Source organism: Aplosporella prunicola (genome assembly GCF_010093885.1).
Source record: "Aplosporella prunicola CBS 121167 unplaced genomic scaffold K452scaffold_30, whole genome shotgun sequence".
Taxonomy (NCBI): domain Eukaryota; kingdom Fungi; phylum Ascomycota; class Dothideomycetes; order Botryosphaeriales; family Aplosporellaceae; genus Aplosporella; species Aplosporella prunicola.
The window spans coordinates 108,679-132,986 of record NW_022983558.1 but is presented as its reverse complement, the minus strand read 5'-3'; the positions used below and the strand labels follow the sequence as shown (position 1 = coordinate 132,986).

Here is a 24,308-nt window from a genome sequence, read left to right as displayed (position 1 = left end):
TGAGAAGGAGATTGTCTGGGATCAGGATCGGGCCGGCGCCTACTTCACGGAACAGCCGCTGGCTGAGACCTGAAGGAACGGTGCGCCACGCTCGTGGCTGTTTATTGACAGATCCGAAAGAGGCTGACGCCGTTGCCTTGGCAAGACCGGCGTAGCTTGATCTAGAGGTTCCTCCGTGGCTCCACATTGGCAAGAGAGTGAAGCTGATGAAAGGTTGCGATCAGGAATCAAGTCAGTCGTATGTAGTAATTGCATGTGACTCCAAACTTATAAGCCATCAATCCACCTAGACGACAAAAAAGGTGGGCCTTTCAGGCCCTTGGGAAGTAAAACAATCATTTCCAAAATCTTTTTCGAAATCCCCCCGCTCTCATGCGCCGAAAACCGTTCACCGTCTTCAACAACCACACCACTGACCCAACTCAGTCGGTGAACTTAGGCTTCTCGGCCCTGAAGATGAAGATAGTCCCCACAACCGACGTTTCGACCACCTTGAGGTTCTCCCTTAGCGCGTGCTCGAAGTCATACGCATTGTCGTCTCTATTAGCAATAATACCCTTCCGCAAGCAGAGATCCCGGACGAAAGCCGAAAACCAGCTATCCTTCCTCACACCTTTACCCCATTATTCTCTCTAAATATACTATCAAACTCGTACAGAAAGTCGACTATTCTGGCATGTGCGCTTTGCTGCTATAGTGCTAACGGACTTGAGCGGATAGTTGCAACGGATTTTATTAGAGCAGCATATAAGATTAATATTTCATGATAAGGGGAGTATACTGGAGCGAGAAATGCGAATTAATCCACATTTGATTATTGCAAGCTCGTGCAACAAACAGAACGAGCGGATGAAGCAAAACGAAACATCAAGGAGACAAACCAATTTCAAAGCAAGATCGTGTATATACAGAGATTTCAAACTGAAAAAGACGCTACAGCCCCCAAATGTTTGCGAACGTAAGTCTCAGTGGACATGCCAAATCCTCGTGGCCATTAGGATAGCCCGGTCCGGTCAACTTGCTCTACGATAGTTCTCGGCCCGGCTCTGTCTGGGTTAGGCATGAAACGGAAGAATGGCCGGGGCGGACGAGGTGTCATGGTAGGCCCTGGCGAGGGCTGACTGGGTGTTGGCTGCACTTTCCAAGTTTCTACCTGGAAACTCAACAATCCATCCTTATTGGCTTTGTACGGATCAACGTATGCCTGCATATCTATGTCGGAACTGTCGAGGTTATAGACACGAAGCAAGATGTAGACCTCTGAAACATCGAGGCAATTGCTCTCAAGTTCCATACGTTTCATCTGCAAGATAAAGAAACTTTGTTAGACTTAATACTTAAAACTCCTCGATGATCAGAAGTTGCTAGACTCACCCGCTTAAACTGCGCATTCGAGACGTAGAATGGCGCATCAAATGATCCGGTGGTCGTTTTCACTTCAAAATAATAGGTCGCATCATCTGCCAGCGTATGTTTCAGATGAGAGTAACCACAGCAGCATAAGATATCCTTAAGCATGCCATCGTTGTCTTTGTACACTATGTCTGAGGTTTCGGATCCGATCCAAGGCTGTAGGTTGCAGTGTTTCTGGGACGCGCGTACTTCTTTTCGTATAACACTCTTCCAGTTTTCGAGTCCAAAGTTAGGAAGGCCCAGGTTTGAAAGCATCTCAAAAGCCTAATAGATTATTAGACTATACATGTAAAGATTGGCTTGGAAGGGTAGGTAAGGCAACACATACGTAAAGCTCTCCAGCAGCACCCACTTTCCTATCCCGATCGGGTGAACGGGGTCCAAAAATTGATGCGGTGACAGTTTCAGCTTTGCGTGGTCTCCGGCCTTTGACTGGAAAGAATGGTGCTTGCGCTTCTGCTTTGTTGACAATGTTGTCCAAAAATGCTCCATATTGGGGACTGGGAACATGAGGTTGGTGTGATGGTACGTCAGCATCTGGGACGTTATTTTGTCTTTGAATGCTGTCCTTGGAAGTGTTTTCAAGGTGTTTTCTGTATGTTTCGTCCTGGATATCTTCTGAGTCCACGTCCATAATATCATCAAGGGCAATTTTGTCGTCAAGGCCATCAATTTCGACGATTCCCGCAGCTTCCAAAATGTATCCGAGTGTTTCAAGGCTACTGCATCCCATGATTTTGACGAGAATGGCCTCGGCTGAAGGATTTGCAATAGATAAGAAGTCGAAGAAACGCCTTGGAAGTTGTTGCAGATAGCAGATCTCTCTGCGGTGGCTCTCTGCCGGTACGAAGAGCTTTAAATTATCCAGGTCTTCTTCCAAATGGAAATTTGCCGGAATCCCTTCCGTGGTATAAATATTGAAGCCCTGTTTCAAGCTGATCGATTTGAAAATTTCATTGCTCAAAGAGACGGTCGCATGCTGAAGTGCTTTGTACAGTGAACTGTCACCGTTTTTACTTTTTACACTGTTGTAGTGGACAGCGAAACTGGTTCCAGTTAGCAAGATATTAGAGGGCTGTTTAGTAAACAAGGTAGAAAACAAAATTTTGACTTTATGAGTTGGCTTACCGAAAAAGTGCATTAGCTTTGAGCCTGAACTCTTTTGTCAGTTGCCTGTTGATGCTGCTCGTTTTCACCATCGTATTTTCTTCCACAACATTTGAAATGAACCGTGATTCCAAGCCTAAACCAAGAAGGAATTGGCTAGACATATGCACCTCATTTAGGTCTAGGTCAAGAGTTATGGCCTTCCCCCGAAAAGCTTTATCGTACTCCTTCCGATCCGGTATGGCAAATTCGGCTGTTGAATTCTTCAGCTCTACATCGCCGTTTTCAAGCCTTACTGGTAGAATATTGACCGCAAGCAATCTTGCTAAGCTGGTTCGAGACGGATTGTAGGAGCTGGTGAAAGCAATCATTTGCTTTATTTCAGCAATCGCAAGCGGTCGGGCAAGAGCAAGGTCCTTAAGAGCTTGGATGAGCATCTCTAAGTCAGGCTCCCGCACCTCCAGCATTTCGGTGAAAAATCGCTGAAGCGAGAGATAACCGGTGCTGATTGGGATCCTTGCGGAAATGCAAACTCTGATATCGGCCCAGATACACATTGAAGGAGAGTACCAAGCGTTTCGCTCAGAAACAAAAACCAGCTGGTCTTTCTCAAATTCCGAACTATAAAACTATGTTAGCATATTGGCAAATAAGGAATGTACTTTCCATACTCACCGTAAGACATCGAAGTTGGTTTCGTTCTCAAAGTTGCGTAAGAGAAATCTGTAAATACTTGATACATTAAAGTATTTCTCCTGGCTCTTTTTGATAAGTCGGAGCTCATCAATGGAGTCTTCCCATGTAGCGTTTCGGACTTTGAGTATCATTTTGAAAAGATGCTCCAGTCCGTTATAGCCTTCGATCTTGCTGAGGCGTGTTTTAACCTCAAGCCAGTCATCACCTTCCCAGACACAGTCGTCTATTGATACCCATTTGCAGGAAAATAGATTCAAGGGTGTGTATATGAGCTTGTAGTGTTTGAAGTCATGTCTGTGTGGGAGTCAGAAAAAGCAGTAACACCCGGTGAGTAAAACATACTGTACGCGGCTCACGTCCTCTTCCGAGACACATTTCTTCATAATACCTTCGTATATTTCGATGACAGTCTTGTCGGTGCCTATCGGAAAGTACCAGGAATGCTTCTTGGAGAACGATTTCAAAATGCTCAGGTAGAAATCGACGTCGTCTGCGAATCGGACTCCGAGTCGCTTCAGAAATTCCCATGGCCACTCCTCTTCAGGTTTGAATTGAGCTGGCATGCGGAGTACCATAGACTGCGAGGTCTCAAATTTGGCTGCCAATGCTTTCATCCGCGAAAGTGGGACGTATGACTTTTCAAGTGAAATTTTGCCTCCTTCTTCGTTGGGGACATTGCTTTCTTTTAGCACTTTGATAACCTTTTCGGATATGTGGCTCTCAAAGGATGACCAAAAACATTTCAGAAACCCCAAAAGCTTTTCTGGGCGATTTTCGATAATGTAAAGTAACTCCGCGGAAGGGTCATCCGATGTCTCTGTCAATATCCTGGGAAATCGTCGAATTCGAAGAAACTCAGTAAGCCAGGTATCCCAAGTCCTGCCATGGCTGGACGCAGATGCAGGTAGTAGTGATTGATAGCTCTGGTGAAGGTGATAAGCATTGAATCCCGGGATGTTGCTGTCTCTTTTGAATAGCTGGTATGGACCATATTCATCAGTTGGGGATTGGTAGTAGATCAATTCGGCATTGGCATCGACTGTTTTGGTCTCGTCGTCGATCGTTTGAATGACAAGAGACAGCGAATTTCTCAGAGTACTACCTTCTTCCTCATACCAGAAGAGAAACTTGAGGTGTTCGAAAGAGTCTAAAATCTTGATCGGATATGGATACATCTGCCATACATACTTGTCGTAAATGGCTGAGATGACTGTCTTGGGGCTGCAGCGTTTTACTCCTATCAGTGAGAAAAGTTCGGTACGGGCAACGTTTTTGAGTGGTCCAGGGTCCACAATTTTGAGTTTAAGATCTTTTGGGATGTTGTGGTCTCCGATTTTGGGGTAGAAGATGGGACTAATCATGTAATCATCATCATCGTCCGAGGATAATACACCATAGTCTTCGTGTTCGCTTCTCAGGCTGAACTGAGTCCATTTGCCTTGAATCAATGGGATTATCTGCAAGCCTTTCACCCGATCTGAAAGACGCCGTGAGGATCCAGAGTTTTTGAAAGGCTCCATGAGTAAATTTGCGACTCTCGTATGCCAGTCATCATTCGTTTTGGAGGACCTAATCCGCGGATTTTTGGTTTTGAGGTCTTGTTCCATTCTGTCAATAAACTCCGGTATTGATAAGACTTTTACATCCAGAGATTGCAGGAAAGCGAAGTCTGCATGCTCATAGTTCCCATTCAAGTAAGCCTCGTCATCAAGATCGGGAAGTAAAGGCTGATTGCCCTTGTCTTGGAACCGTTCAGTGAGCCAGCGGAGCTTTCCCGGGCGATAAAGGCGCCCGGACCAAGATCGCAAAACAGGAGTATCTTTCAAAAGTGTCATAATTTTGGGTCGCAGCTCTTTCCAGAAATCATCGGATACAGAATCGTCGGGAAGGTACCTCATCCAACTATATTGGAGGGTGGTATGCTCGCAGAAATATGGCACCATGTTCTGAAAGTTCTCGGCGACACTGTCGAGGAGTGCACGATTTCGAGGCGAATCGAAGACGTCCTCACGGCTTGCTTGCGTGATAAAATCTGACTGGATCAAGAACTGGCAAGATGTTATTACGAGTATGGTAACAAATCGGAGAGATTTCCACATACGGTGAAGCCTACTTGGCGGAGAGGCAAGTATGCGAAGACATGCTGCTTTTGTATGAAAGGTCTATCCATGGGATCCACTGGAAATGCAAGAACGGTTGTTGCTTTGTCTGTGTGTTTTCTTGCAGCATCATATGGGAGATCGTTGGTGAGGGTCCTATTAACATAAAACCGTCGTATTTCAGAAGACCAATCACCGCCGTTTATGCTTGTGCGTTTTTCGATTTTCTCCATTCTTTGCTCAGGATCTTGGCAGCCCGAGTAGATGATGGAAACTGCGTCTCCAGAGGAAGGGCAGATACACACACCGATCGATTTTAATCTTGTCAGAAACAGAAGCAACGTGTCAGGAAGGCTTGTGAGCTCCTGGGAACGCTGAGTGAAGTCCAATGGGTGAAGTAGTGTCAAGGTCATTCTAGTACGGACTCCTTCCGGCAAATCCTCATATTTTTCATCCAAAGGAGTTACCATTCCAAGGCCATCCTCATCAGAGTCCCTCGTATAGACAAAGGAGAATGAGAATGGCCCTGATTGGATGTGAACTTTCTTTGCGATTTTGAACACAGATTTAAATCCGATTCCTTTCTCACCGATGTAACCGTGTGTTGTAGTCTTCGTACTATCTCCAGTGCTGCATATAGCTTTGACGTCTTCTGCAGTGAACCCGTCCTCGTTAGAGTTGACAACAAGCTTGTCCGGATAGAGAACAAAACCAAGGAAAGGACTTCCAGGGCCAGAGTTATTGATGAGGGTATACTTGTTGTCTTCCGCATTCTGAACCAACTCATATAAAAACCGAGTTTCTTTGGAGTACAAGTTCGTTGCCAACCTTTAAAGCCTGATTAGTGGGGCTTCACAGGAGGGGGAGAGTCTTACGTCTTGGTTGCAGATCCCAACTTCATCTTCAAACTTCGAATGGATTCCAAAACATCCGGCATATTAGCCGCCAGATAGGCTTCATGTTCTTCTGAAATGCCTCCATTGTCTTTTCGGATCCTGGCAATAAATTCTTGGGCGTCCTTCCTCCTCTGTGGACTGACAGACATCGGTATATGTGGGCCAATCCAGAATAAGATAATATTCCAATAGATGCAAATGTATGAGAGAGCTGGTATGAATAGGAAAGAGAAACTTTCATGTTCTTGTTGTTCGAACATCATGTTTTTAAGTTGAAGTTGCGGCACAGCAAGCGCCAACGATTCAGTGTCATTGGACGGTTCCAGAAACCCCCCATGCATGCAGCACTCACAAAAATAGTCTTACCCCACTATTCCACAGAAATCGCGCCAAACGGCCTTCAAGTTAGGCGCCGCAAGGATGCATCACCAAATTAAACGTAGGTGTCTGCTTCGTGGCACAGAAGGCAAGTGGTCTTGGGAGCCAATGAAGTTCTAAGCGAGCTCGGATTGAGCGCCGCATCACACTGTCTAGCTTTTAATTGCAGAAAAGCGCCACAAGTGATGCCTAGAATCACTGTATGGATTCCTTGGCTTGACATGAAACAATGCCAGAATTCCAGACTTACTTCACCCCCAGAGAACAACCGATGAAGGATTAAACTCGATAAACAGTGGTTTATAGTCAAGCACTTGTCGCTTCCGAGGTATGAATGAGAACAAGAAAGTAAATTAAGAAATCCAATAGAGCGATAGATTGGCATGGCCAGCGCAGTCAGTCCCTCAGTCTATCTCAGCGCTTAAACTATCCCACAGAAGCCAGCAGTTTCAGCCCCCAAACCCCACTCCACGGCCAACAACCAATGTCGTCCCTCCCACGTTCCACACATTGCAGGCGGCCCGCATGAGCACGTTCATGGGGCCCCACAAGCGAGCGACACACCCGTCGGGCCGACGCGCATCCTTTGGCGCCGCGCGGCTGTCGCGCTTGCGGCTTCGGCCACAGCTCAACAAGTTATTAGATTGACTGTAAGAATTTAAAGAGGTTTGGACACACGACAGCATGATAATAACAAGATATGTAGCTTGTCTACTGTCCTCTTGCATTACTTTTGTCGTCGTTTTTTCTCGCGATACATGCCATTTTGGGCCAGCGGCTCAGCACCGCTCGGCCGTCTGGAGATCCACAGCGATGCGGGGCGCGGCGAGGACAGCGGCAAAGCAACTGCAAGGCTGTGCCTTACTCTCAGCCGCTGAGGAATGACGATCTCGGGCATGCCGAATGTCGGATACTGCTAGTCTAGATAAATTGTGATGAGAGACATGCACTTCAACACTTCAAATTTTGAAGTTAAACTTATCATCTCAAATGATTCTTGTAGCAAAAGGTAGATTTTAATTTCGAAACATTCAATGCCCCTATAAACAAATCACTGTTACTATCCCGCAAGGTCTTCACATGTAGCTGAAGTTTAGAGTGTTCGGAGAAGGACTCCTTCAACTTTGCGATCACTCTTTATAAAACAAAACATTACTTCTATCTTCAGTACCTTAATGCAACAACTACCAAATAATCCCATTAGCCGTAGACCGTGGCTTTTTATTATCTAAAGGACAAAGGATTCATACTCAAACCGATTTTTTCCATGCATAAAACCGAGGATTGGTACACCGCAGAAAACAAAGCCAACTCTAAAACAGAATAAAGGAATCAACTCAGCCTCCAAAGGCCAAACACACCCACTCACAAACTCACGATTCTGCCGCCTTCCAGCTCACCAAATCCAAACAAGCGCCCGAGATCGCTCACTGATGCGCACGCACGCACGCAACAAGTTCCGACGTTCCGTGGCCGCTTAGACCCGCCGTACCACTCGCTCGAAGTATTTGAGCAGACCACAGCGGACCCAAAACGCAGAACCCCCGACCACCAGGCCGCTCGTCTACAACGACAGTGCATGCTAATCCCAGCATTTTGGTTTGCGCGCATGCGTAAAAGCTTTTAAAGTTTTGATGAGAAGGCGCAAAGCCTTTTTCTAAGAAAGCGGACAATAGTGCCCCTTTCAAACTTGTGCTCAAAACAAAAAGTAAAACAGAATAAAAGTGCAACTTTTAGTAAAAAGCTGTCAAGGACCTTGGTTGACGTATAGTACAAAGCCATCAGCATGACAGCATTTCCGGACACCAGATTAAATCTCGAAGTACCATACATCCCAACTGAAGAGCGGGCAGAATAGGCACGGAACACTGAGAAATACGACACAGTAAGCACCAATCACCACAATGCAGAGATACGCCCAAATCGCGCAAAAAGCGTATAATTCAACCTCTACAGCACCGACAGGCTCCCACTACATTCTTCCCTCACTCCCAACAGTGGCAAAGCCCCACGCTTACAAGCCAGAGAGGGTGTTGCCAGCCTTGCCAACAACAGCAGCCTTGACCTCACTAGCGTCAACAGCAGTGTACTCATACGGGACCTCAGTAAGGGTGCCCTCAGGGGCCTCGTTGGTAGAGGTACCCCAGTCATTGCCGCGGGCAACAGCATAGCCATCCTCCTTAGAGTCGACCGAGACAAGCGCCTGCTCAACGCTGTTGAAGACGTTGTTCTCGACGAGGACCTGGGCGCCCATGCGCGTGTTGATGCCGGAGACAGAGACGTTCTCGTAGTAGTTGTTGACGACGTGGACGGTGCCGAAGCGGACGAGCGGGCAGCGCGAGCCGACGTTGCTCCAGTAGTTGTTGTAGTAGGTGACGTGCAGCTTGCCGGTGTCCTCGTCGGCGTTGGAGTCCGAGTGCCCGACCAGCGAGTTCTTGTGGTGGTCGTGGAAGTACACGTTCGAGACGGTGACGTAGTCGGCGCCGTGCGAGATGTCCAACAGGCCGTCGTAGAAGTCCTTGTCTGCAGACAGGTCGCTAGACAGGTCGCAGTGGTCGACCCACACGTTGGTCGAGCCGTCAATCGAGATGGCGTCGCCGTTGTCGGCCTCGACCTTGGAGATGGCCAGGTTGCGGATGATGACATTCTTGGCGTCGCGGACGAGGAGGCCGACGCCCTCGAGGCCGGAGTCGGAGTCGACACCAAGGATGGACTGGGGGGGAGCGTTAGCAGCTTGAATACAATAACATAGCAAAAACCACCGAGGGTAAAAACGCACCTTGTTAGAGCCGACGTAGATCTTCTCGCTGCCGGTGATCTTGCCCTTGACGTAGACGACCTTCTTGGAGTCGTCCTTCTTCTGGAGGGCCTCGGTGATCTGGGGCAGCGTGGAGACGGTGGTGGTGGTACCGCCCGCGCCACCCGTCACGCCGCCGTTCTGCGAAGCGTAGCCAACGGGCGTGGCCGCGTCAGCGCGCTTCTCAGCCATGGGGACGGCGCACGCCAGGTGCGCGAGGGCCGCCAGGGCCACGGTCGAAAGGAACTTCATGGTGATTGGTAGTGGTGATGAAGCGAAGGATTAGCTAGAAAGAGAGGTAGGTAGACTTGGTATGAGGTGAAAAGAAGGTGAAGAGAATGAAGTGGTCGGCTGCTGTGATGCTGCTGCTGAAGAAACAAAAGGCATTAACGCAGCGATGCCCGTCTATATAAGCAAATCGCAGCCCGCCGCCCAGGCATGAACGATTCGTGGAAGCGGAGACGCATCCCAACCTGACGGCTCGCACCATGCGGCGGGCGGACGATTGAAACACGCGCAAAAGCGATGAAGACGGAGACGCGGTCCGTCGCCCACGTCGCACCAGGCCCAACTCGCTCGCCCCGGGATGCCGAAAACAGGTTTCGCGCGTCCCGTTCCGTTCATGTTGCTGCGCTGAAACAGGGGCCGCATGAACGCCCCGTGTGGGGTACCTCGCCCGCCAAGCCCCGCGCCTATATTAACTCGACCGGCTTCATTGCGCCTCCGGTCCGGCCTGGCTGCCAATATCGGGATGCCGCAGGCGCCAACCCGCTTTCCGCTCCCACTGGTGGACACTTACGGTCCCCAGGCTGGTGCAATTTGCAATTTCAAAGCGCTTTGTTTCACGGCCGCCTGCCAAGGCCGGAGTGAAAGGCTTGGCGGGTAGAGCCAATCTCCGCTGGACGGTTTGTCGTTTGACGTTGTTTGGAGCGTACGGATCCGTACCTAGGTGGTGTGGTTTGCATGGTTGGTTGGCTTATTTGTCTGATCCATGCTAGGTTGTTGGATGCCAGGGTGCGAGAGAGAGTGTTCGGCTTGGCGCCCCCTCCTGCACGTGGAAAGAGGCCATGTGCAGGCAATTGACGCCGCGAGCACGCAACATGACGCGACCTGCAAGATCGAGGCTCTCCCGACGGAAATCTCATCTAGATAATCCATCCAGTGATGATACACCGCGAGAGATGGATGCATGATTTACAATCCCATCACGTGCAGAGATCTACAACACGCTTACCCGGAGCGGCCCGCCGCTCCTGCTCGTCCGGCCCGTCGCAACGGCAGCATATCACCACCGGCCATCCAACTCTGGACTTCCCCCCTTTCTCCTCCGGCCAGCTTGCAAGGCCAAGTCTCAAGAAACGATGCCATTACACAATCCATATCTGCAAAGACGCCCTGTCCAATCTCAAAACGCCACCACATCGTACATGTCCAGTGGTCCCCACCGTACGTACCCGTCCCGTCTCCCTCACCGCCGCATGCCCCTCCTTACGCCTCTCCAACTACCCTTGTAGCCCCCGGCGCTGCCTCCTCCAACACACCCCTCACCTCCTCCCACAGCCGCCTCCCAATCTCCTTCCCCTCCGCCCCCTTCACCCACGCCACAACCTCCTCGTCCGCGACCTGCCCGTCCGTCATGTACTTCCCATGGCTGGCCCTCCCCGCCACCGTGCCCGCCACCAGCGTCCGCGAACCCACCTCGGTCGTCCGCGCCAGCACCGCTTTCATCAAGTACAATCCAATCCCCGAATCGCGTCCGAGCTCGCTATGGCACAATCCCGGGTTCAACATGTTGAGGACAACACCAGGCGCGCTGGCTGTGAGGCGCGGCGCGATCTCGCGAATAACGAGGACCTCGAGGAGTTTGGACGTGGGGTAGCGCTCATTCATGGTCTTTGTGGCGGGGTTATCCAGCGCAGCGAGAATGCTCGGGGAGTGGCGCTCGGGGAACTTGGCCCAGCCGTGGACCTCGGACGAGACGATCGTGAGGTGCGGGGGCGCAGCAGCATCCGGGAATGCCGTGGCCGTGGACTGCAGTTTCGGGAGCAACAGCAGCGCGAGCAGGAACGTCCCCAGCACGTTCACCATCACCGTCCTTTCATGCCCCTCGGCGAGTGTAAATACCTCCGTTGCGACACCCGCGTTCAGAAGCGCCACGTCCAGCCGTTCGAGGCTGGCGGCGCGGGCCGCAAACGCTTTCACCGAGTCGAAGGACGCGAGGTCCAGTTGCCAGACCTCGCAGACCCCAGCCCGGCCTGTTGTTTCTTCGATGGATTCGGCGGCGCGCTTGCCCGCTTCGACGTTGCGCACTGCGATGATGACTTTATCTGCATTGAGGCGCGCAATGTGCCGGGCAGCTTCGAGGCCGAGGCCGGTGTTCGAGCCGGTAACAATGACGGTGCGTTTGGCGTAGGAGGTGGTGGGTAAGGCGGGCGTAACAAAGAGTTGGGAGTACAAGAAGCCCATTTTTGGTGGTTGTTGTGGTTGCAAGAGGAAAAGGCAAGTGTGATGAGAGCGCTGCTGAACTACTCTAAGAGATTGGTGGTGGGTACGCTTTTAAGCTCGTCATGGTGAGCATGTACCACCAGTACTGCGGCGTTAAGGACCTGGAGTTAGGTACTGAGTAAGGTTTGGAGTGGCTGGCGGCCTTGCTTCAAAGCGCGGCGTTAACGACGGAGCTAACGACTAGGTCGCGATGAATGACGAGTGGTGCCGTATGTCCGCTAACGCCGCCACCCTCCCTCGCAACCCGACTCCAAAATGTCAAGATAAGATTATTCACCTTACCTGAACAGGAGAAGACAGTGTCGTGTGGACGGCGGATCCCACGAGGATCTGCATCCAGACCCACCGAGGATCTTAACAGCCGGTACAACCATCCCTCCGATCTCCCTAGTGGACCTCAGGTAATGTACGAGTACGGCCATGTGAACTGTCGTCATGTAAATCGGGTCTGCGACCCTTGTTCCTTCCTACCAAATCTGCCCACTGTGGTCTTCGTAGCTCCAGGTTGCTCAATGGCTGTGTGTGGGGTCGAGGGGGCGTCGCATGTCTGGACCATCGTCCTATCGTGTACCAGGCAACCAAGACAGTGTCATGTTTCTTTTCCGGATTAAACGGAATGGCGCGTCGGGCTCGTTCTCATGGCTGATATGTAGGTAGCACAGCAGTAGCCACCAGCCTCGCAGCTTCGATTTGCGATTGCGGGGAAGCAGGTTGCGGCGTGCGGACTCGTTTTGAACAGTAAAGCGGAACTTGCGCTTGCAGTGCAACCAGATCATACCGAAGATCGTCAGGCCGTTGGTCGTTGGTGCGAATGCCGCGATTGAGTTGCGGACGTGCTGGAGGGTTTGTGCGTCGCTCGGAGCGGACCGGCCCGCCTATCTGTGACGTCTTCGATGCAGCTGTCTATCGAAAACCTTCACTGAACTTCATCTCTTCCGCTTCCCATCCCATCTACTTCAGCCACGGATCAAGTCCCTCGCGCTGTTTGTTCTCGTCTACTCACAATGAAACACAATAATCGTGTGCTACCGGATCGCGACTTGCAGAGTCTTACTGCCTTTGAGGGAACAATCTCATGATGGCGCGGTCGCACTTCGTCTTTCTGATGTGTTCCGCGCGACGCTGGAATGAAAGAGTTGTCGCTTTGAGTTGAATTTTAAGACATATACAAAGAGCCAAAAAAGCAAACATGTACCGAGCATACCATACCTACCAAAGTCTATAAAATACCACAGGATACCGTCGTTCAACCAGTATGGCGATCCGATCCTCTGCATCCAACAACAGCTTGCACACTTCCATACAGATAGGAGTGTAACAGCCTTGGCTATCCGGTTGCGCCTTGCAGACTCGCCGCTATCGAGGGCTACAACACCATGTGGCGAAATTTCATTCGTCCTTCTTCGATGTGCCATACGCCACCGAAACCAAAGACTGTTGCGTAGCAGTCGTTTACGTCGCTGGTATATATTTCATTATAGAGAGTGAGGAAAAGTAATAACTCGACCTTGGCTCAAAAATGTAGCAGCAACAACAAAGGCCTGCAGGCTTAACATGGCAGCAGCTGAGTGAAGCTCGGCGGAGAAAAAACAATGCAGTTGAGAAAAATTGTTCACGAACAGAGAACGTCTTCATACTTTTACCATGACATTGTAACATGACAATGACTCGTTCTCAAATTTATATATTGAAGTACCAGCGTTTCCTTACAACACATCAACACATCAAACAACCTTTGCTTCATTGCAACACAACGCATTGAACAACAGACCAAAACCTTTGCCTACCAACACAACATGCCTCAATAAACTTCCAATTCCAACAACCAGTCAGTGGAGCTTCCGCGCACAGCAGACGACGATTACGCCGACGCGAACGTGCGGATAGCCAACAGAATGGCGCAGCAAGACATTTCAGAGCTCGACTCCGTGCGGGAAGAGCTCAAGGATGCCATTGTCCTCAACCATGCCCAACAGGCGAAGCAAGACGAACATGTCGATGACTCCAAGGAGTGCATCGACAGTCTTGACGAGCAGGAAGGTAAGACCTGGCAACAGATCAAGGAAGACGCCGAGGTGGTTGATGCTAAAGACCTGGTCATAGAGAGCCAGGCGGCGAGGATCTCGGCGCTGGCCTATGAGAACAGTCGCCTAAGGGCGCAGCTTGCGGTTTTTGAAACCGCCGAGGACTATCAGCGCAACGATGAGCCTAAGCAGACGGGCAAGACGACCCCTGAGAGACCACTCGGTATGCAGATGGACGGGGCTGACGATCACCAGGCGGACAACAGCTCTGAGGCCAAGGACCCCCAGAACGAAAACGTCGCCACGAAGATGCAGAACGAGAACAAGCAGTCCGACACCCAGCCTGACGATGAACTCTCCACAGTGCGTGCACAAAACGCCGTACTGCAAGAACAAATCGTAGAGCTGAACAAGAGGCTAGCGCAGGCCGACGCAGAGCACGCCGAAGAGCTCTCCTTCTTGAAGCAGGAGCATGCCGCCAGGGGCCAGAAGAACCAAGACCTCAATCTGCGCTACCAGCAGACGGTGAGCGAGAACACGCGCCTTACCAAGCAAGTCAAGGTGCTTACTAAAACCGTCGCACAGAAGGACGAGAAGCTCAAGCGTATCGGCAATACGATCACGCTTGCCAAGCGCGTCGCGGAGCTCGAGACGGAGGTGTATGTCCTGCGGAAGGAGCTGGAGTTTGCGCTGTTGTCGGAGAACGACGGCGAGAGCGACTGCGAGTGTGAGGACTGCGATTCCGAGATGACTGACATTGACGAAAGTGCCAGTGAGGCTTCTTTTGTTCTGGAGAAGGGTGAGGCGGAGCAGTCTAACTACTCGACATCTTTGTTTCGCTCTAAGGGTTCGCTGTCTCCTGCTTCGATAGTTTTCGTTGGATAGATCTTGTTTGTCTAGCAATAGAGCTCGGAAAATAGAATGGATTCGATTCATCAACTGACTGTAATGACTGTAAATGTGAATTTGAAAGAGCGTTTGAATATCTTAGTTTAGCAAATGTCGTGGCCGGTCCGGCCCAATTCCATCCCCGTGATGTTTCGTGCACGTGACATGTCCTTCCTCTTCTATTAAGGTGTACAATCTCTCAACACTGTCACATCTACAACCACAAATTCTCAAACACCTCATCAAATTTGCCTTCTCCACCCCCCCGGCACCACCGCACCCTCCAACCCTTATCACCGGAACCCAAACCCGCAGATCAGCCGCCCCACCGCGGGGCAACCGCGGGGTTTCCGCGCAGCGACGCCGACACCGGCGCGACCGGCTGCCGCTTCCGTCATGCGGAGAAGCACGATTCGCCCGGCTACTCGCGGTCGGAGGCCCGATGTCGGGTCTGTGACTCCAGTAATAGGGCTGCTGCGTATAGATGCTGGGTGCGTCATGCTGGGTTTATAAGTGCGGCGAGGGCGTCGTGGGATATGACTGAGGACTACGAGGTTTTTGGTTGATAAACGAACCTAAGAGCTACCCGGAGTTATTGGATACGAGCTGACGACAATCATCACATCGCAGCGCGTCGCATTCATCGATTATACAAACAAATCATCATCACCAAGCCTGCGTATAGGCAAACAACTACAAAAATGCCATTCACAGTTCTCTCAAACGCCACCGTGCGCTCCCTGCTACACTCACTCGACCGGCCCGCGCTCCTCAACCTCCAAACGCGCCTCAACAGCGCCCTCTCAGCCATCTCCACCGGCGGCGAAGCGCAGTACCAACCACACCGAGCAGGCGTGACCCGGCCGGAAGGGCAAACGACGCTGTTTATGCCGCTCACGGACCCGGGGCACGTAGGCGCCAAGATCATCGGCGTGCCCCCGCCCTTCGACGCGCACGACGCCGCGCAAGAAGACGGCCGCCAGCGCGGCCTCGTCGGCTCCGAGCTCAAGGGCGTGCTCGTCATCTGCGACGCCACGGGCAGGGCAGCAGGCGTGCTGAACGCGGGCGAGCTGACGGCGTTCCGGACCGCGCTGGCTGCGACGACGCTGTTTGCGCGGCGCAGCGCCGTGCGCAACGTTGTCATTTTCGGGGCGGGGAAGCAGGCGCTGTGGCATGCACGCATCGCGTTGCTGCTGAAGGGCAAGGCCGTCGCTTCGCTGGCTGTGGTGAATCGTGCCGGCCCCAGGCGCGACACCCTGATTCAGACGCTGCGGTCCGAGGCCGCGGAGAAGGACTGGCAGGTCAAGTTCCGCGGCGTCGATCCTGGCGATAAAGCAGAGTTGGAAAAAACAGTCAAGGCCGCCGACGCAGTCTTCTGCACGACGCCCAGTCGCGAGGTCTTGTTCCCTGCCGCGTGGCTGAAGAAAGAAGTCTACGTCTCGGCGATCGGGTCGTACAAGACTAGCATGCTGGAGCTGGACCCGGAACTTTTGAAGAGCATCGTCGCGTCCTCGGATGGCTATAACCCGCGCAAAGATGCCAAGGGCGGCGTTATAGTCGTTGATAGTCGCGAGGCGTGCTTTGCGGAGTCTGGGGAGATTGTGCGGGCTGCGTTGACGGCGGAGGAGATGGTCGAGATTGGTGAGGTCGCCGAGTGGTTGGGGGAGACGGGGGCGGAGACGAGGGCGGGGGATGGTGGGAAGGGCTCGGCTGGGAAGGTTCTAGATGGGGAGGAGAAGAAGAGGTTGGAGAAATGGCTGCAACGCGGACAAGTGGTTTATAAGAGCGTGGGTGTTGGCGTTATGGATCTGGCTATGGGGAATGCGGTGCTGGAGATTGCGAGGGAGAAGGGGTTTGGGGTTACGGTGGATGAGTTGTAGATTCTGTGTAGTGGATGAAATGACTTGTTACTGATTTTTGCCCTTTCCTGTTAGTTTTTTTTAGTTACATTTCTTTCGTTTTGGAGCACGCTGTTTGTTGGTGTTGTTATAGTATCTATTTAGACTTACTCGCTTCTTCAAACGTTTTGTTTGTCGCTCATTTATAGAGGGCTTGCGTAATGCTTTTGTTATCAAGAAAAGTTAGAAGCTGACCGAAAAACCGACTAACTGGTTCGTAGTACCTAGAGCCCTCGTTACCTTACGCAGTATCAATAAAGCTCCAGCCATTTAGAGTAAAGAAGAAAATAAAGAGAATAAAAGAAAAGACGTCAAAGACGTCGAAAACTACTCTAAATCCCGGCCCAGAGTCTTCCAGTCACTTCGAGTCTTTGATCGATAAGCTTCTGTACAGCCAGTAGCCTGTCCGTTTCCTGCTCATCCTCCTCCCTCCACTGGTCCAAGAGCTTTTGATCTGTCACCACCTTTTCCGCAAGCACATCCGTTTCCCGTCTGTTCTCCACCAGCTGTATCCGTACAGAGCGTAACTGTTCTTCCAACGCTTTCTCTCTTTCGCTCAGGGTTTCCCCCCTTTCCAGAGTTTTTAACAGAGCGTCACTGTTCTCATTATGGCGCATCTCTACTGGCCGCCGATGCTCCGCCCTGCCTTGTGCCGCTTGTGTGTCCTTGGAAAGAAGGTCCTTAAAGTGTTGACAAGTGGTAAGCAGATCATTTCCTGTTGTCGGTTAGCCGCTGCTCTCTAACTAGTCCTGAGCAAACACGCCTGCCTCCAGGAATGGAACTCACCACTTGTGCCTTGTGTTTGTGGTTCTTCTGGAACCAGTGCCTCATAATGGGCGCGTTGAATTCGCGGCCTTTCCGGAAGTGATGACTCACGGTGGGCATCACTGGATTCTGGTTCCTCCGGTGGCGTAGTGCCGCCGTGTACATCTCGTGGTTGTGCATCCTCTGTTGAAGAAGTCGCCTCGTTATGGACATTCTCCATGTGTTCTTCTGGGAGTGGGAGTGGCGGCGCAAGTTGAACAACTGGCATCGGTGGCTCTCCCGGTGGTGTGGTGCCCCGATGAGCATTTTGTACTTGTGATACATCTACATCTGTTGCATCCGGGGGCGAATTGATCGTAGTGGAAGGGTTGCCAATGTCTGGAGGCGGAACTGAAAACGGTCGGCCTGTCGGGATGACACCGTCCACCTGCGTCTCGGTTTCGTTGGCTAAGTTCTCATGGTCCTCGTCTCTTGAGGAAGGCTATTTAACAATGTGTTAGCATAGCTTCGTTTGATCTTGGAAAGTGTTATAATACATTGTCTGGTTGTAGTGTCTCGCAACTCTCTTTCTCTTTTTTTCTAATTTCGCATATTTTGACAGAGACTGATCGCTGGCCCCGACGAGGATAGCTTTCCCCCTCCAGTCGGTCTTTGATTTGTGCATGGGTTAGCCTTGGAATTTCAGCAAGAAGCTTTTGAAGTCTCTGGAGTTCAGGTTCTTTCCAGGGATTGCGTCTTCTCTTGCTCTTGCTAACTCGATGGCTCATGTCGGGAGGAGAGAATATGATTGTCAAGATGAAATTTTCTGGATGTAGATGAGGTCCTTACAAGAGCCCGCTGAGGGCGATATTTATATTCAAAGGTAGGATCCACTAGCCAGTACCCAACCGGACACGGACCAACTGGTCAATAAATGCTTCCATCGGCTCACGGACCACAAACGATGATTGACCATCGCCAAGGCCCCCACAACGATGTTTACCATCGCAAAGCCCCACCAGGAAGGATCAAGGAAATGCAATAATCGCTCATTATTCCTTGCGTGCGCGGCAGGCAAACTATGCCTCAAGATATTGCTCTCTGGCAACGAGAGTCCCTTGTTTGCAACCTTTGTTGTAGTCCCCGAAAGCTCTCAGGTCATCAGTAGTTCGGAACTAGCCAACGCCAGGGTAAAGAAAGTAAACATGACAACATTTGCCGAGTGGCGTTGTAAAACTCGAAGGAAGATGATCTCCCGAGTACCCGACAGCATATTTGCGCGTAGTCCTTGCCCTGGTATCCACATGAGTCCGGACAATATCAGAACCCTGTACGTTCCCATTTGCTCGCGCTAATGTAACCCTTGCAATTGATAGACCGCTGACGTTGTCATCAGTCGATGAGTGCTGTGTGGCTTACTGCTCTGATGATGTGTTAAATTAACGAGGGGTACTGCATCCCGCTTGCAGCAGCTCTCTCCTCCTGGGATATCTGAAAGACAAGCCAGAGGGTAGCTATTTTAAGTACACTGGCGGATATTTCCGAGCCTTCATGACAAGGCAGAATTTTTATGACAGGGTCTCCGGCAAGGCAGGTCCGTTCACGTTGCTGGCATAGAACAGTGGACTACGGTTTTAACTCCAGTGCCCGTTTTTTACCCAACGTTACATGAAGAGCTCCATCTTGGATTGATAAACTCTCAATGTCCGCTAACTGTGCTGAAATACAGATATTTACACTTTGTCGTGTATGAAATCTCAGTCTCGTTATCCTCATGTCTATGATCAGCCACAAAAGCGTCGTAAAAACTCATTGTTGTGATCGACAATGCAGAGAGCTTGATTGGCGGGTTGCTGCCTGGCGGACCAACCCAAGTACCAGCATGAGCTCGGTAAACCCCGACACGGTCGCATCGAAGGGCAGAAGGCCTAAGCGTGAATCCCAAAGTATCAGCGCCTGCAGAGAAGCGTAAAATGACGTTTCAGCCAGCGAAAATCTCTACGATTGTGTTCGCTGGCGGTCCTTGCTTGCGGTGTTGATTGGCTCGTAGATCGCTGTATTGTGAGTTGCCTACCTGCTTCACCGCCAAAGATCCCTGTCGGTTTACCGTTTCCCTCCTACAAGTAGGAGGGAAATGCCCACACCTGGTCAGTGCCAAGAGCAAAGACCCTTGTCGAATTAACATTTCCCTCCTACAAGTAGGAGGGAAATGCCACCACCTGGCCAGTGCGAGGAATGATGCCATGCTCGCATGTTACTTGGTGCTTCTCGTCAATATTTGACCATCCCGTTTGTGAATGTATCTGCTGACCAGCAAAAAGAAAAGCCCGAGCCTTCTTGCAGAGTGTCTTCTGATCCAATCCCAAGAGGCTGGTAGTATAGAGCGGTGCACAACCCCCTATCGAAGGGCCAAAGCCTTCCGAATGGTGTTATCGTCGATTTGTTTCGCGGCATTTCGACTTAGTTACATAATTTACCTTCAAGGGATTCAGTGTGAGATGTAAATAGCCTTCGCAGTTACACGTACTCAAATTTCTAGACGAACATAGCGCTTGAGAAACCTTTGCTGGAAGATTACAAAGGTAATATTTAGACAGCCCAATGATGTTATCAAGCTTTTATACATTCAAACTATCATTTAGTTTCGACGACATAATTATTAGTGAGAGTTTGCACTGAATAAAGTGACCAAAGGTTACACCAATCAGGTACAAGAGCTTCATCGATTGTTTGTTTACCAGCAATACGTTCTTCTAGATCTGCGCCTAATTATGACGTTGTCGTTGCTAGGCTGCATGTTGCATAAAGATATGTCATGTACAATTAAGCGCGCGTCTATTGCGCGCGCCACCAACAACAAACCCGGAGAATTACATACTCCGTCTTACGGCTACCCTGCTGAAAATTTTCAGACCCTAGTCTGTGTGATCAATCAAGACGAGGTGACGTTTCAAATTGTATTAGTGTTTCAAAGTGGTTTCAGGCCACTTTTATAAATATCTCCAAGGCCCCAAAAAGCGGCACAGGAGGAACTCACTTCTCTACTACCTGGGAACGGATTGGACCAAAGAAACATCGAAGAGAGCACCCCATGTTAACCCCTGCAAATTGTGAAGCAGAGGTTCACTAGGCAGATCGGCAGTGAATAATTTTGGTGCCTAGTATTTAGAACATTGAACAACGTGTACCTTGCCAGTTGTTCTCCTGCGGCGTGACGTGTGCAAATTACCACATAAGATTTGAGGACCATTAATCCGAGCTCACTGGTGTTTCCTGCGCCCGCAATCACCCCAAAACCATACAAGAAGCCGACATGGTAGTTCGTCTCATGGCTAATGAAGATAAGAAACGAGCAGAAGAGAGGAGTAGGGACCGCTAGCAATAGGCAGTAATTCAAGATTCTTTGTATCCAGCTCTTATCCCTTCAATTGTAAAGCCACAAAAATGGTTGGGCGACTAACCATTGGTTCAGGGAGTCAGGATAACCTTCACCCGCCGCCCTGCACATTACATGCCAGAGGATCTTGTCTTCTGTGTTCTTCACAAGACGTAGAGAGTAGAACCAGAGGATGCAGTGACCTCCAGGTCAAGCAGCTCTTGTCGTGTTTTGGCTCTCTATTTAAGATTTAATCATATTTCTCGGTAACAATGTCTTCGCGAGGTAAGAGACCTATCCATAATGCTAGTACTTTAATGTTACCCACTAGATACTAAAATATTTTAATGAAAAACATGTCGTTCGGAAGCACGCGTAAGAAACTTCGACCCCATCGCCTACTCGAAGGCCGCCTTGTTCCTTTCATATACTGCAATTTGCTCCTCCAAAATCTGTTTCTCGGCCCTTTCCCTCTTTTCCATTGCTTTCTCTTCGTCGATCCGACCCGACAAATCTTTTATCCCTTCATTAATCATATCTTCTGCCTGATCAAGGCCCCGTAATTCTTGGCCAACCGTTTGTCGATCCTGTTCGAGGTTTTGTAGTTCCTGCTTAAGCTGTTTTTCTTTCTGATCAAACTCATTTAGCTCTAGTTCGAGCCCTCTAATCCGATATCTAGTTTCCTTTAAGTTGACCTTGTTTACAAGAAGCGTCCCATCCCATTCCTTGACTCTTTTCGAGCGTCGTTCCTCCTGTTCACAAAGATGGTTGACTCGCTTCTTGTTCCAATTGTTGTGTGCAGCCAAGTAATTTCTTTGTGGCCGTAGAGGAGTCGATGCCGCCTCGTTGTCTTCAGTAACGGAGACATCAGAATTAGCGTCTTCCGTAGTTGAGACACCAGAATGATCGTCTTCCAATTGTTCTTCTTCCTGAGGCAGAGCCTCATGTTCGCCGTCATAAACTGGCCAGTTTGTCGGAACCAAGGCATTGCACTGAGCCTCCTACGCTTGCAAGTCATCTGGGTCTGGGATCGGAGACTCGTCATGAGCATCTTGCATTGCAAGCCATTTGAGATCGAAGTCTCGTCGTGAGCATCTTGTGATTGTGGTTCTGGCTCTACTCCCGATGTAGAGCCACAATGAGTATCCTGTGTTTCCGCTCCTTCTGTGAGCGGAGCCGGCTCACTATGATCTTCTTGCGTCTGTGGTTCCTTCTCCGGTGTAGCCGCATCAGGGCTGTTTTGTGTCTGTGGAACGTTCACTTTCGATTGGTGTGAAGGAGACACTGCTGGAGTGGTAGAATCGCCTAGGTGCGGAGAACCAATTTGTCCGGCCCTGGGGTGAGATAGTCGAAGGAACCTGTTAGTCGCATTCACAAGAGTCTGGTGGCTGATACCCCATCGTCCTCGTTTGTACGGCTTGGGGAAACCTAAATAAAAATACGTCAGCCTGGCTTCATTCGATTTTTTTAAAGAGATCAGTACGTTGTTTGCTTGCAAGCTCTGACGTGTTATCCCCTCTCTTCTCATCATCTCCACTTTAGTCTTAGTTGCTTGCCATCCGCGACGAGGGTAGCCCTCTTTCTCCATTGTGTTTTCGATGTCCTCTCGCGATTTACCCACATCGGTAAGTTCGAGAAGTCTGTCCATCTCTTCGTTTGTCCAGCGAGGCGCCATCATGCCCCGGTCGGGCACAGTTGGATGAACAACAATACAAAGGTATGGGCAATGTGGTTTGAATGAGATCGTCTGGCCGTGGAACGAGGATCAAGTCCACCTTCCGAGAGGTGTCAGTAGGTACTCATATCAGGAGAGAGGTTGGATACACAGCTCACGGATCAACGGCCAGCAAAAAACACTAATGCTTGTGTCTCATTGGATACGTGACAGGCAAAATTTGACTGAAACGTCGGTCTTAGCGAGGCCATCTTGTTCACGCGTTTGGTCCTGCGTTTGTCAGCGCGTTTGTCCGCCGTTTGGCTGCAAATGCCCGAAAGGCTCAGTGGCTCAACCTCCCCAGCCACTGGAGCGCTGGTGGCCGTCAATTGCTAGGCAGCAAGTGTAGATGTAGTAAAGATTACCGAGGTGGCTTTTCGGTTTGTCACGGCTTGTCTGCTCCTGTCACGGGTTCGCCGTGGCAAAGCAAACAGACGCGTAAAAGTGGTGTGTTTACGCGTGATGTTTGGTCCAGCAGCCACCTGCGCCCGGACACTAGTTATTGGAGCTGTGCTCGGTTCAAAATTGCGTGATTTGCTGCAAACCTTGCCAACGACAGCTGCTATCATCGGCCGATTGGCATGAAGTAGTACATGGAAACTTGAGAAATTGTTAAGAGAAAGACCGGTATATCCCAACCTATTTGCTGCGTTGGCTTCCGCTTATCATGTTAGTGAATAGCCTTCAAGCGTTGGAAAGCCGGAGCTAATAAGCGGTTTTTGTTGTTTAGGGACATTGGCGGATATTGCCGATTTTCCATGACGAACAAAGCAGAGCTATGATGAAAACTGTCAGTCAGGATCACTCCGATAACTCTCGTTTTTTCAGCCTTATTACAGTTAGTTGTTATACTACAGCCTTACCCCTTATACCACACGTTTATCCACTGCAAGGGAGTAAGGATCTTAAAGAGAAAACATATTCTTTTATATAGCAGCATATATACCTCTATAAGTAGTAGTAATTTAGGAGGATAAGCGGCGTCCAATTCCTCGCGCCTAGCTTCACAAAAACTTTCTTTTTATTTTAGCGAGAACGGACCATTTGTATCTTTTCATTAAGTCGTCGCAAATAAATATGCTGGTTACATTAGCCTGCCTCATTTATCACGTTGCAAAGAACGCGTTAAAAACTACGCGCTTAACGAGCTTCACTTGGCCTAAATTGTTCGCCGTTTTAATCCAAAAATCACCGCTCTACATTTTAAAGTCATAGATAAGTACGACATAACTCCAAACACAAACACGGGTGACTCTTGCGTCTTGTGAAGACTCACTGTTGCGATCATTGACTCAAAAATATTTGGTTGCCGGGTCGACCAAGCGCACAACGCAACGCGGTCGCGTCGTGCAGAAGGCCAAAGCGCGCGCCTCAACTTTCAACCGCCCAAGGTCCACTATTGCGCAACAATCGCCCGATAAAAGACACTAAGCCCTATCGGAGATCTTCTACCGTGAGATGGGACTCCGCGCGTGCGCGGTGCCCCCGGAACGAAACCCGTGAGTGGGTAGCGGTAGCGGTCGGCGAATTATGGTCCGAGCTTTTCTGAGGCTGGTGGTGTAGTGCTTGTGCACGCCATGAGACGCGTCGTTGAGTCCTATAGCCCATTGTGCCTCTGATGAACTACTTAAGGCTCTCTTCATCCTGAACCTTGTCACTCAGTATCTTTCTACACCATCAATGCTCCCATACGCGTAACGGGCAGCTTTTTTTATTTATTTCCTGAGCTTCTACGCCTACTTTCACTCTATACTGAAGACAAAACGCGCGAGT

General features: G+C 50.2%; 7 protein-coding genes across 7 annotated transcripts; 2 read left to right on the top strand and 5 right to left on the bottom strand.

Moving 5' to 3' along the window:
* Positions 1–815: 815 nt before the first annotated feature.
* Positions 816–6,418, bottom strand: K452DRAFT_110481 (uncharacterized protein). Its single transcript, XM_033535018.1, has 8 exons — positions 6,191–6,418; positions 5,318–6,143; positions 3,559–5,264; positions 3,196–3,510; positions 2,542–3,141; positions 1,742–2,459; positions 1,375–1,677; positions 816–1,303 (listed from the first exon to the last, which is right to left on the bottom strand). Exons 1-8 carry the CDS (start codon positions 6,358–6,360, stop codon positions 995–997), a joined length of 4,947 nt encoding a protein of 1,648 aa, XP_033393103.1. The 5' UTR covers positions 6,361–6,418; the 3' UTR covers positions 816–994.
* A 2,185-nt stretch (positions 6,419–8,603) lies between these two features.
* On the bottom strand, positions 8,604–9,578 carry K452DRAFT_329265 (polysaccharide lyase family 1 protein; the record flags this gene model as incomplete). The annotated part of the gene is made up of 2 exons (XM_033545044.1): positions 8,604–9,302; positions 9,369–9,578. The coding sequence occupies 2 exons, from the start codon at positions 9,576–9,578 to the stop codon at positions 8,604–8,606; spliced, it is 909 nt and encodes a 302-aa protein (XP_033393102.1).
* A 1,068-nt stretch (positions 9,579–10,646) lies between these two features.
* On the bottom strand, positions 10,647–12,026 carry K452DRAFT_291634 (uncharacterized protein). Its single transcript, XM_033541216.1, has one exon. It carries the CDS (start codon positions 11,850–11,852, stop codon positions 10,875–10,877), a length of 978 nt encoding a protein of 325 aa, XP_033393101.1. The 5' UTR covers positions 11,853–12,026; the 3' UTR covers positions 10,647–10,874.
* A 1,882-nt stretch (positions 12,027–13,908) lies between these two features.
* Positions 13,909–15,114, top strand: K452DRAFT_110451 (uncharacterized protein). Its single transcript, XM_033535017.1, has 3 exons — positions 13,909–13,931; positions 14,171–14,440; positions 14,501–15,114. The coding sequence occupies exons 2-3, from the start codon at positions 14,225–14,227 to the stop codon at positions 14,798–14,800; spliced, it is 516 nt and encodes a 171-aa protein (XP_033393100.1). The 5' UTR covers positions 13,909–13,931; positions 14,171–14,224; the 3' UTR covers positions 14,801–15,114.
* Positions 15,071–16,858, top strand: K452DRAFT_110423 (uncharacterized protein). Its single transcript, XM_033535016.1, has 3 exons — positions 15,071–15,364; positions 15,434–16,449; positions 16,522–16,858. Exons 1-3 carry the CDS (start codon positions 15,340–15,342, stop codon positions 16,681–16,683), a joined length of 1,203 nt encoding a protein of 400 aa, XP_033393099.1. The 5' UTR covers positions 15,071–15,339; the 3' UTR covers positions 16,684–16,858.
* Positions 16,811–18,233, bottom strand: K452DRAFT_341124 (uncharacterized protein; the record flags this gene model as incomplete). The annotated part of the gene is made up of 3 exons (XM_033545360.1): positions 16,811–17,416; positions 17,488–17,947; positions 18,003–18,233. The coding sequence occupies 3 exons, from the start codon at positions 18,231–18,233 to the stop codon at positions 17,034–17,036; spliced, it is 1,074 nt and encodes a 357-aa protein (XP_033393098.1). The 3' UTR covers positions 16,811–17,033.
* Positions 18,234–21,191: 2,958 nt separating this feature from the next.
* K452DRAFT_341121 (uncharacterized protein) lies at positions 21,192–22,496 on the bottom strand (the record flags this gene model as incomplete). The annotated part of the gene is made up of 2 exons (XM_033545359.1): positions 21,192–21,782; positions 21,827–22,496. 2 exons carry the CDS (start codon positions 22,494–22,496, stop codon positions 21,220–21,222), a joined length of 1,233 nt encoding a protein of 410 aa, XP_033393097.1. The 3' UTR covers positions 21,192–21,219.
* Positions 22,497–24,308: the final 1,812 nt, after the last annotated feature.

Excerpts from the sequence above, each read along its gene's own strand:
- K452DRAFT_110451 (XM_033535017.1), top strand. The coding sequence starts at position 14,225 with ATGCAGAACGAGAACAAGCAGTCCGACACCCAGCCTGACGATGAACTC. Across the intron at positions 14,441-14,500 it reads ATCTGCGCTACCAGCAGACG|AAGGACGAGAAGCTCAAGCG; the intron begins GTGAGCGAGAAC and ends ACCGTCGCACAG.
- K452DRAFT_291634 (XM_033541216.1), bottom strand. The coding sequence starts at position 11,852 with ATGGGCTTCTTGTACTCCCAACTCTTTGTTACGCCCGCCTTACCCACC.
- K452DRAFT_110481 (XM_033535018.1), bottom strand. The coding sequence starts at position 6,360 with ATGTCTGTCAGTCCACAGAGGAGGAAGGACGCCCAAGAATTTATTGCC. Across the intron at positions 6,144-6,190 it reads TTGGGATCTGCAACCAAGAC|GTTGGCAACGAACTTGTACT; the intron begins GTAAGACTCTCC and ends CAGGCTTTAAAG. Across the intron at positions 2,460-2,541 it reads AAAGCTAATGCACTTTTTCG|TTTCGCTGTCCACTACAACA; the intron begins GTAAGCCAACTC and ends AACTGGAACCAG.
- K452DRAFT_110423 (XM_033535016.1), top strand. The coding sequence starts at position 15,340 with ATGACTGAGGACTACGAGGTTTTTG. Across the intron at positions 15,365-15,433 it reads TGAGGACTACGAGGTTTTTG|CGCGTCGCATTCATCGATTA; the intron begins GTTGATAAACGA and ends ATCACATCGCAG. Across the intron at positions 16,450-16,521 it reads AGATGGTCGAGATTGGTGAG|GTTCTAGATGGGGAGGAGAA; the intron begins GTCGCCGAGTGG and ends TCGGCTGGGAAG.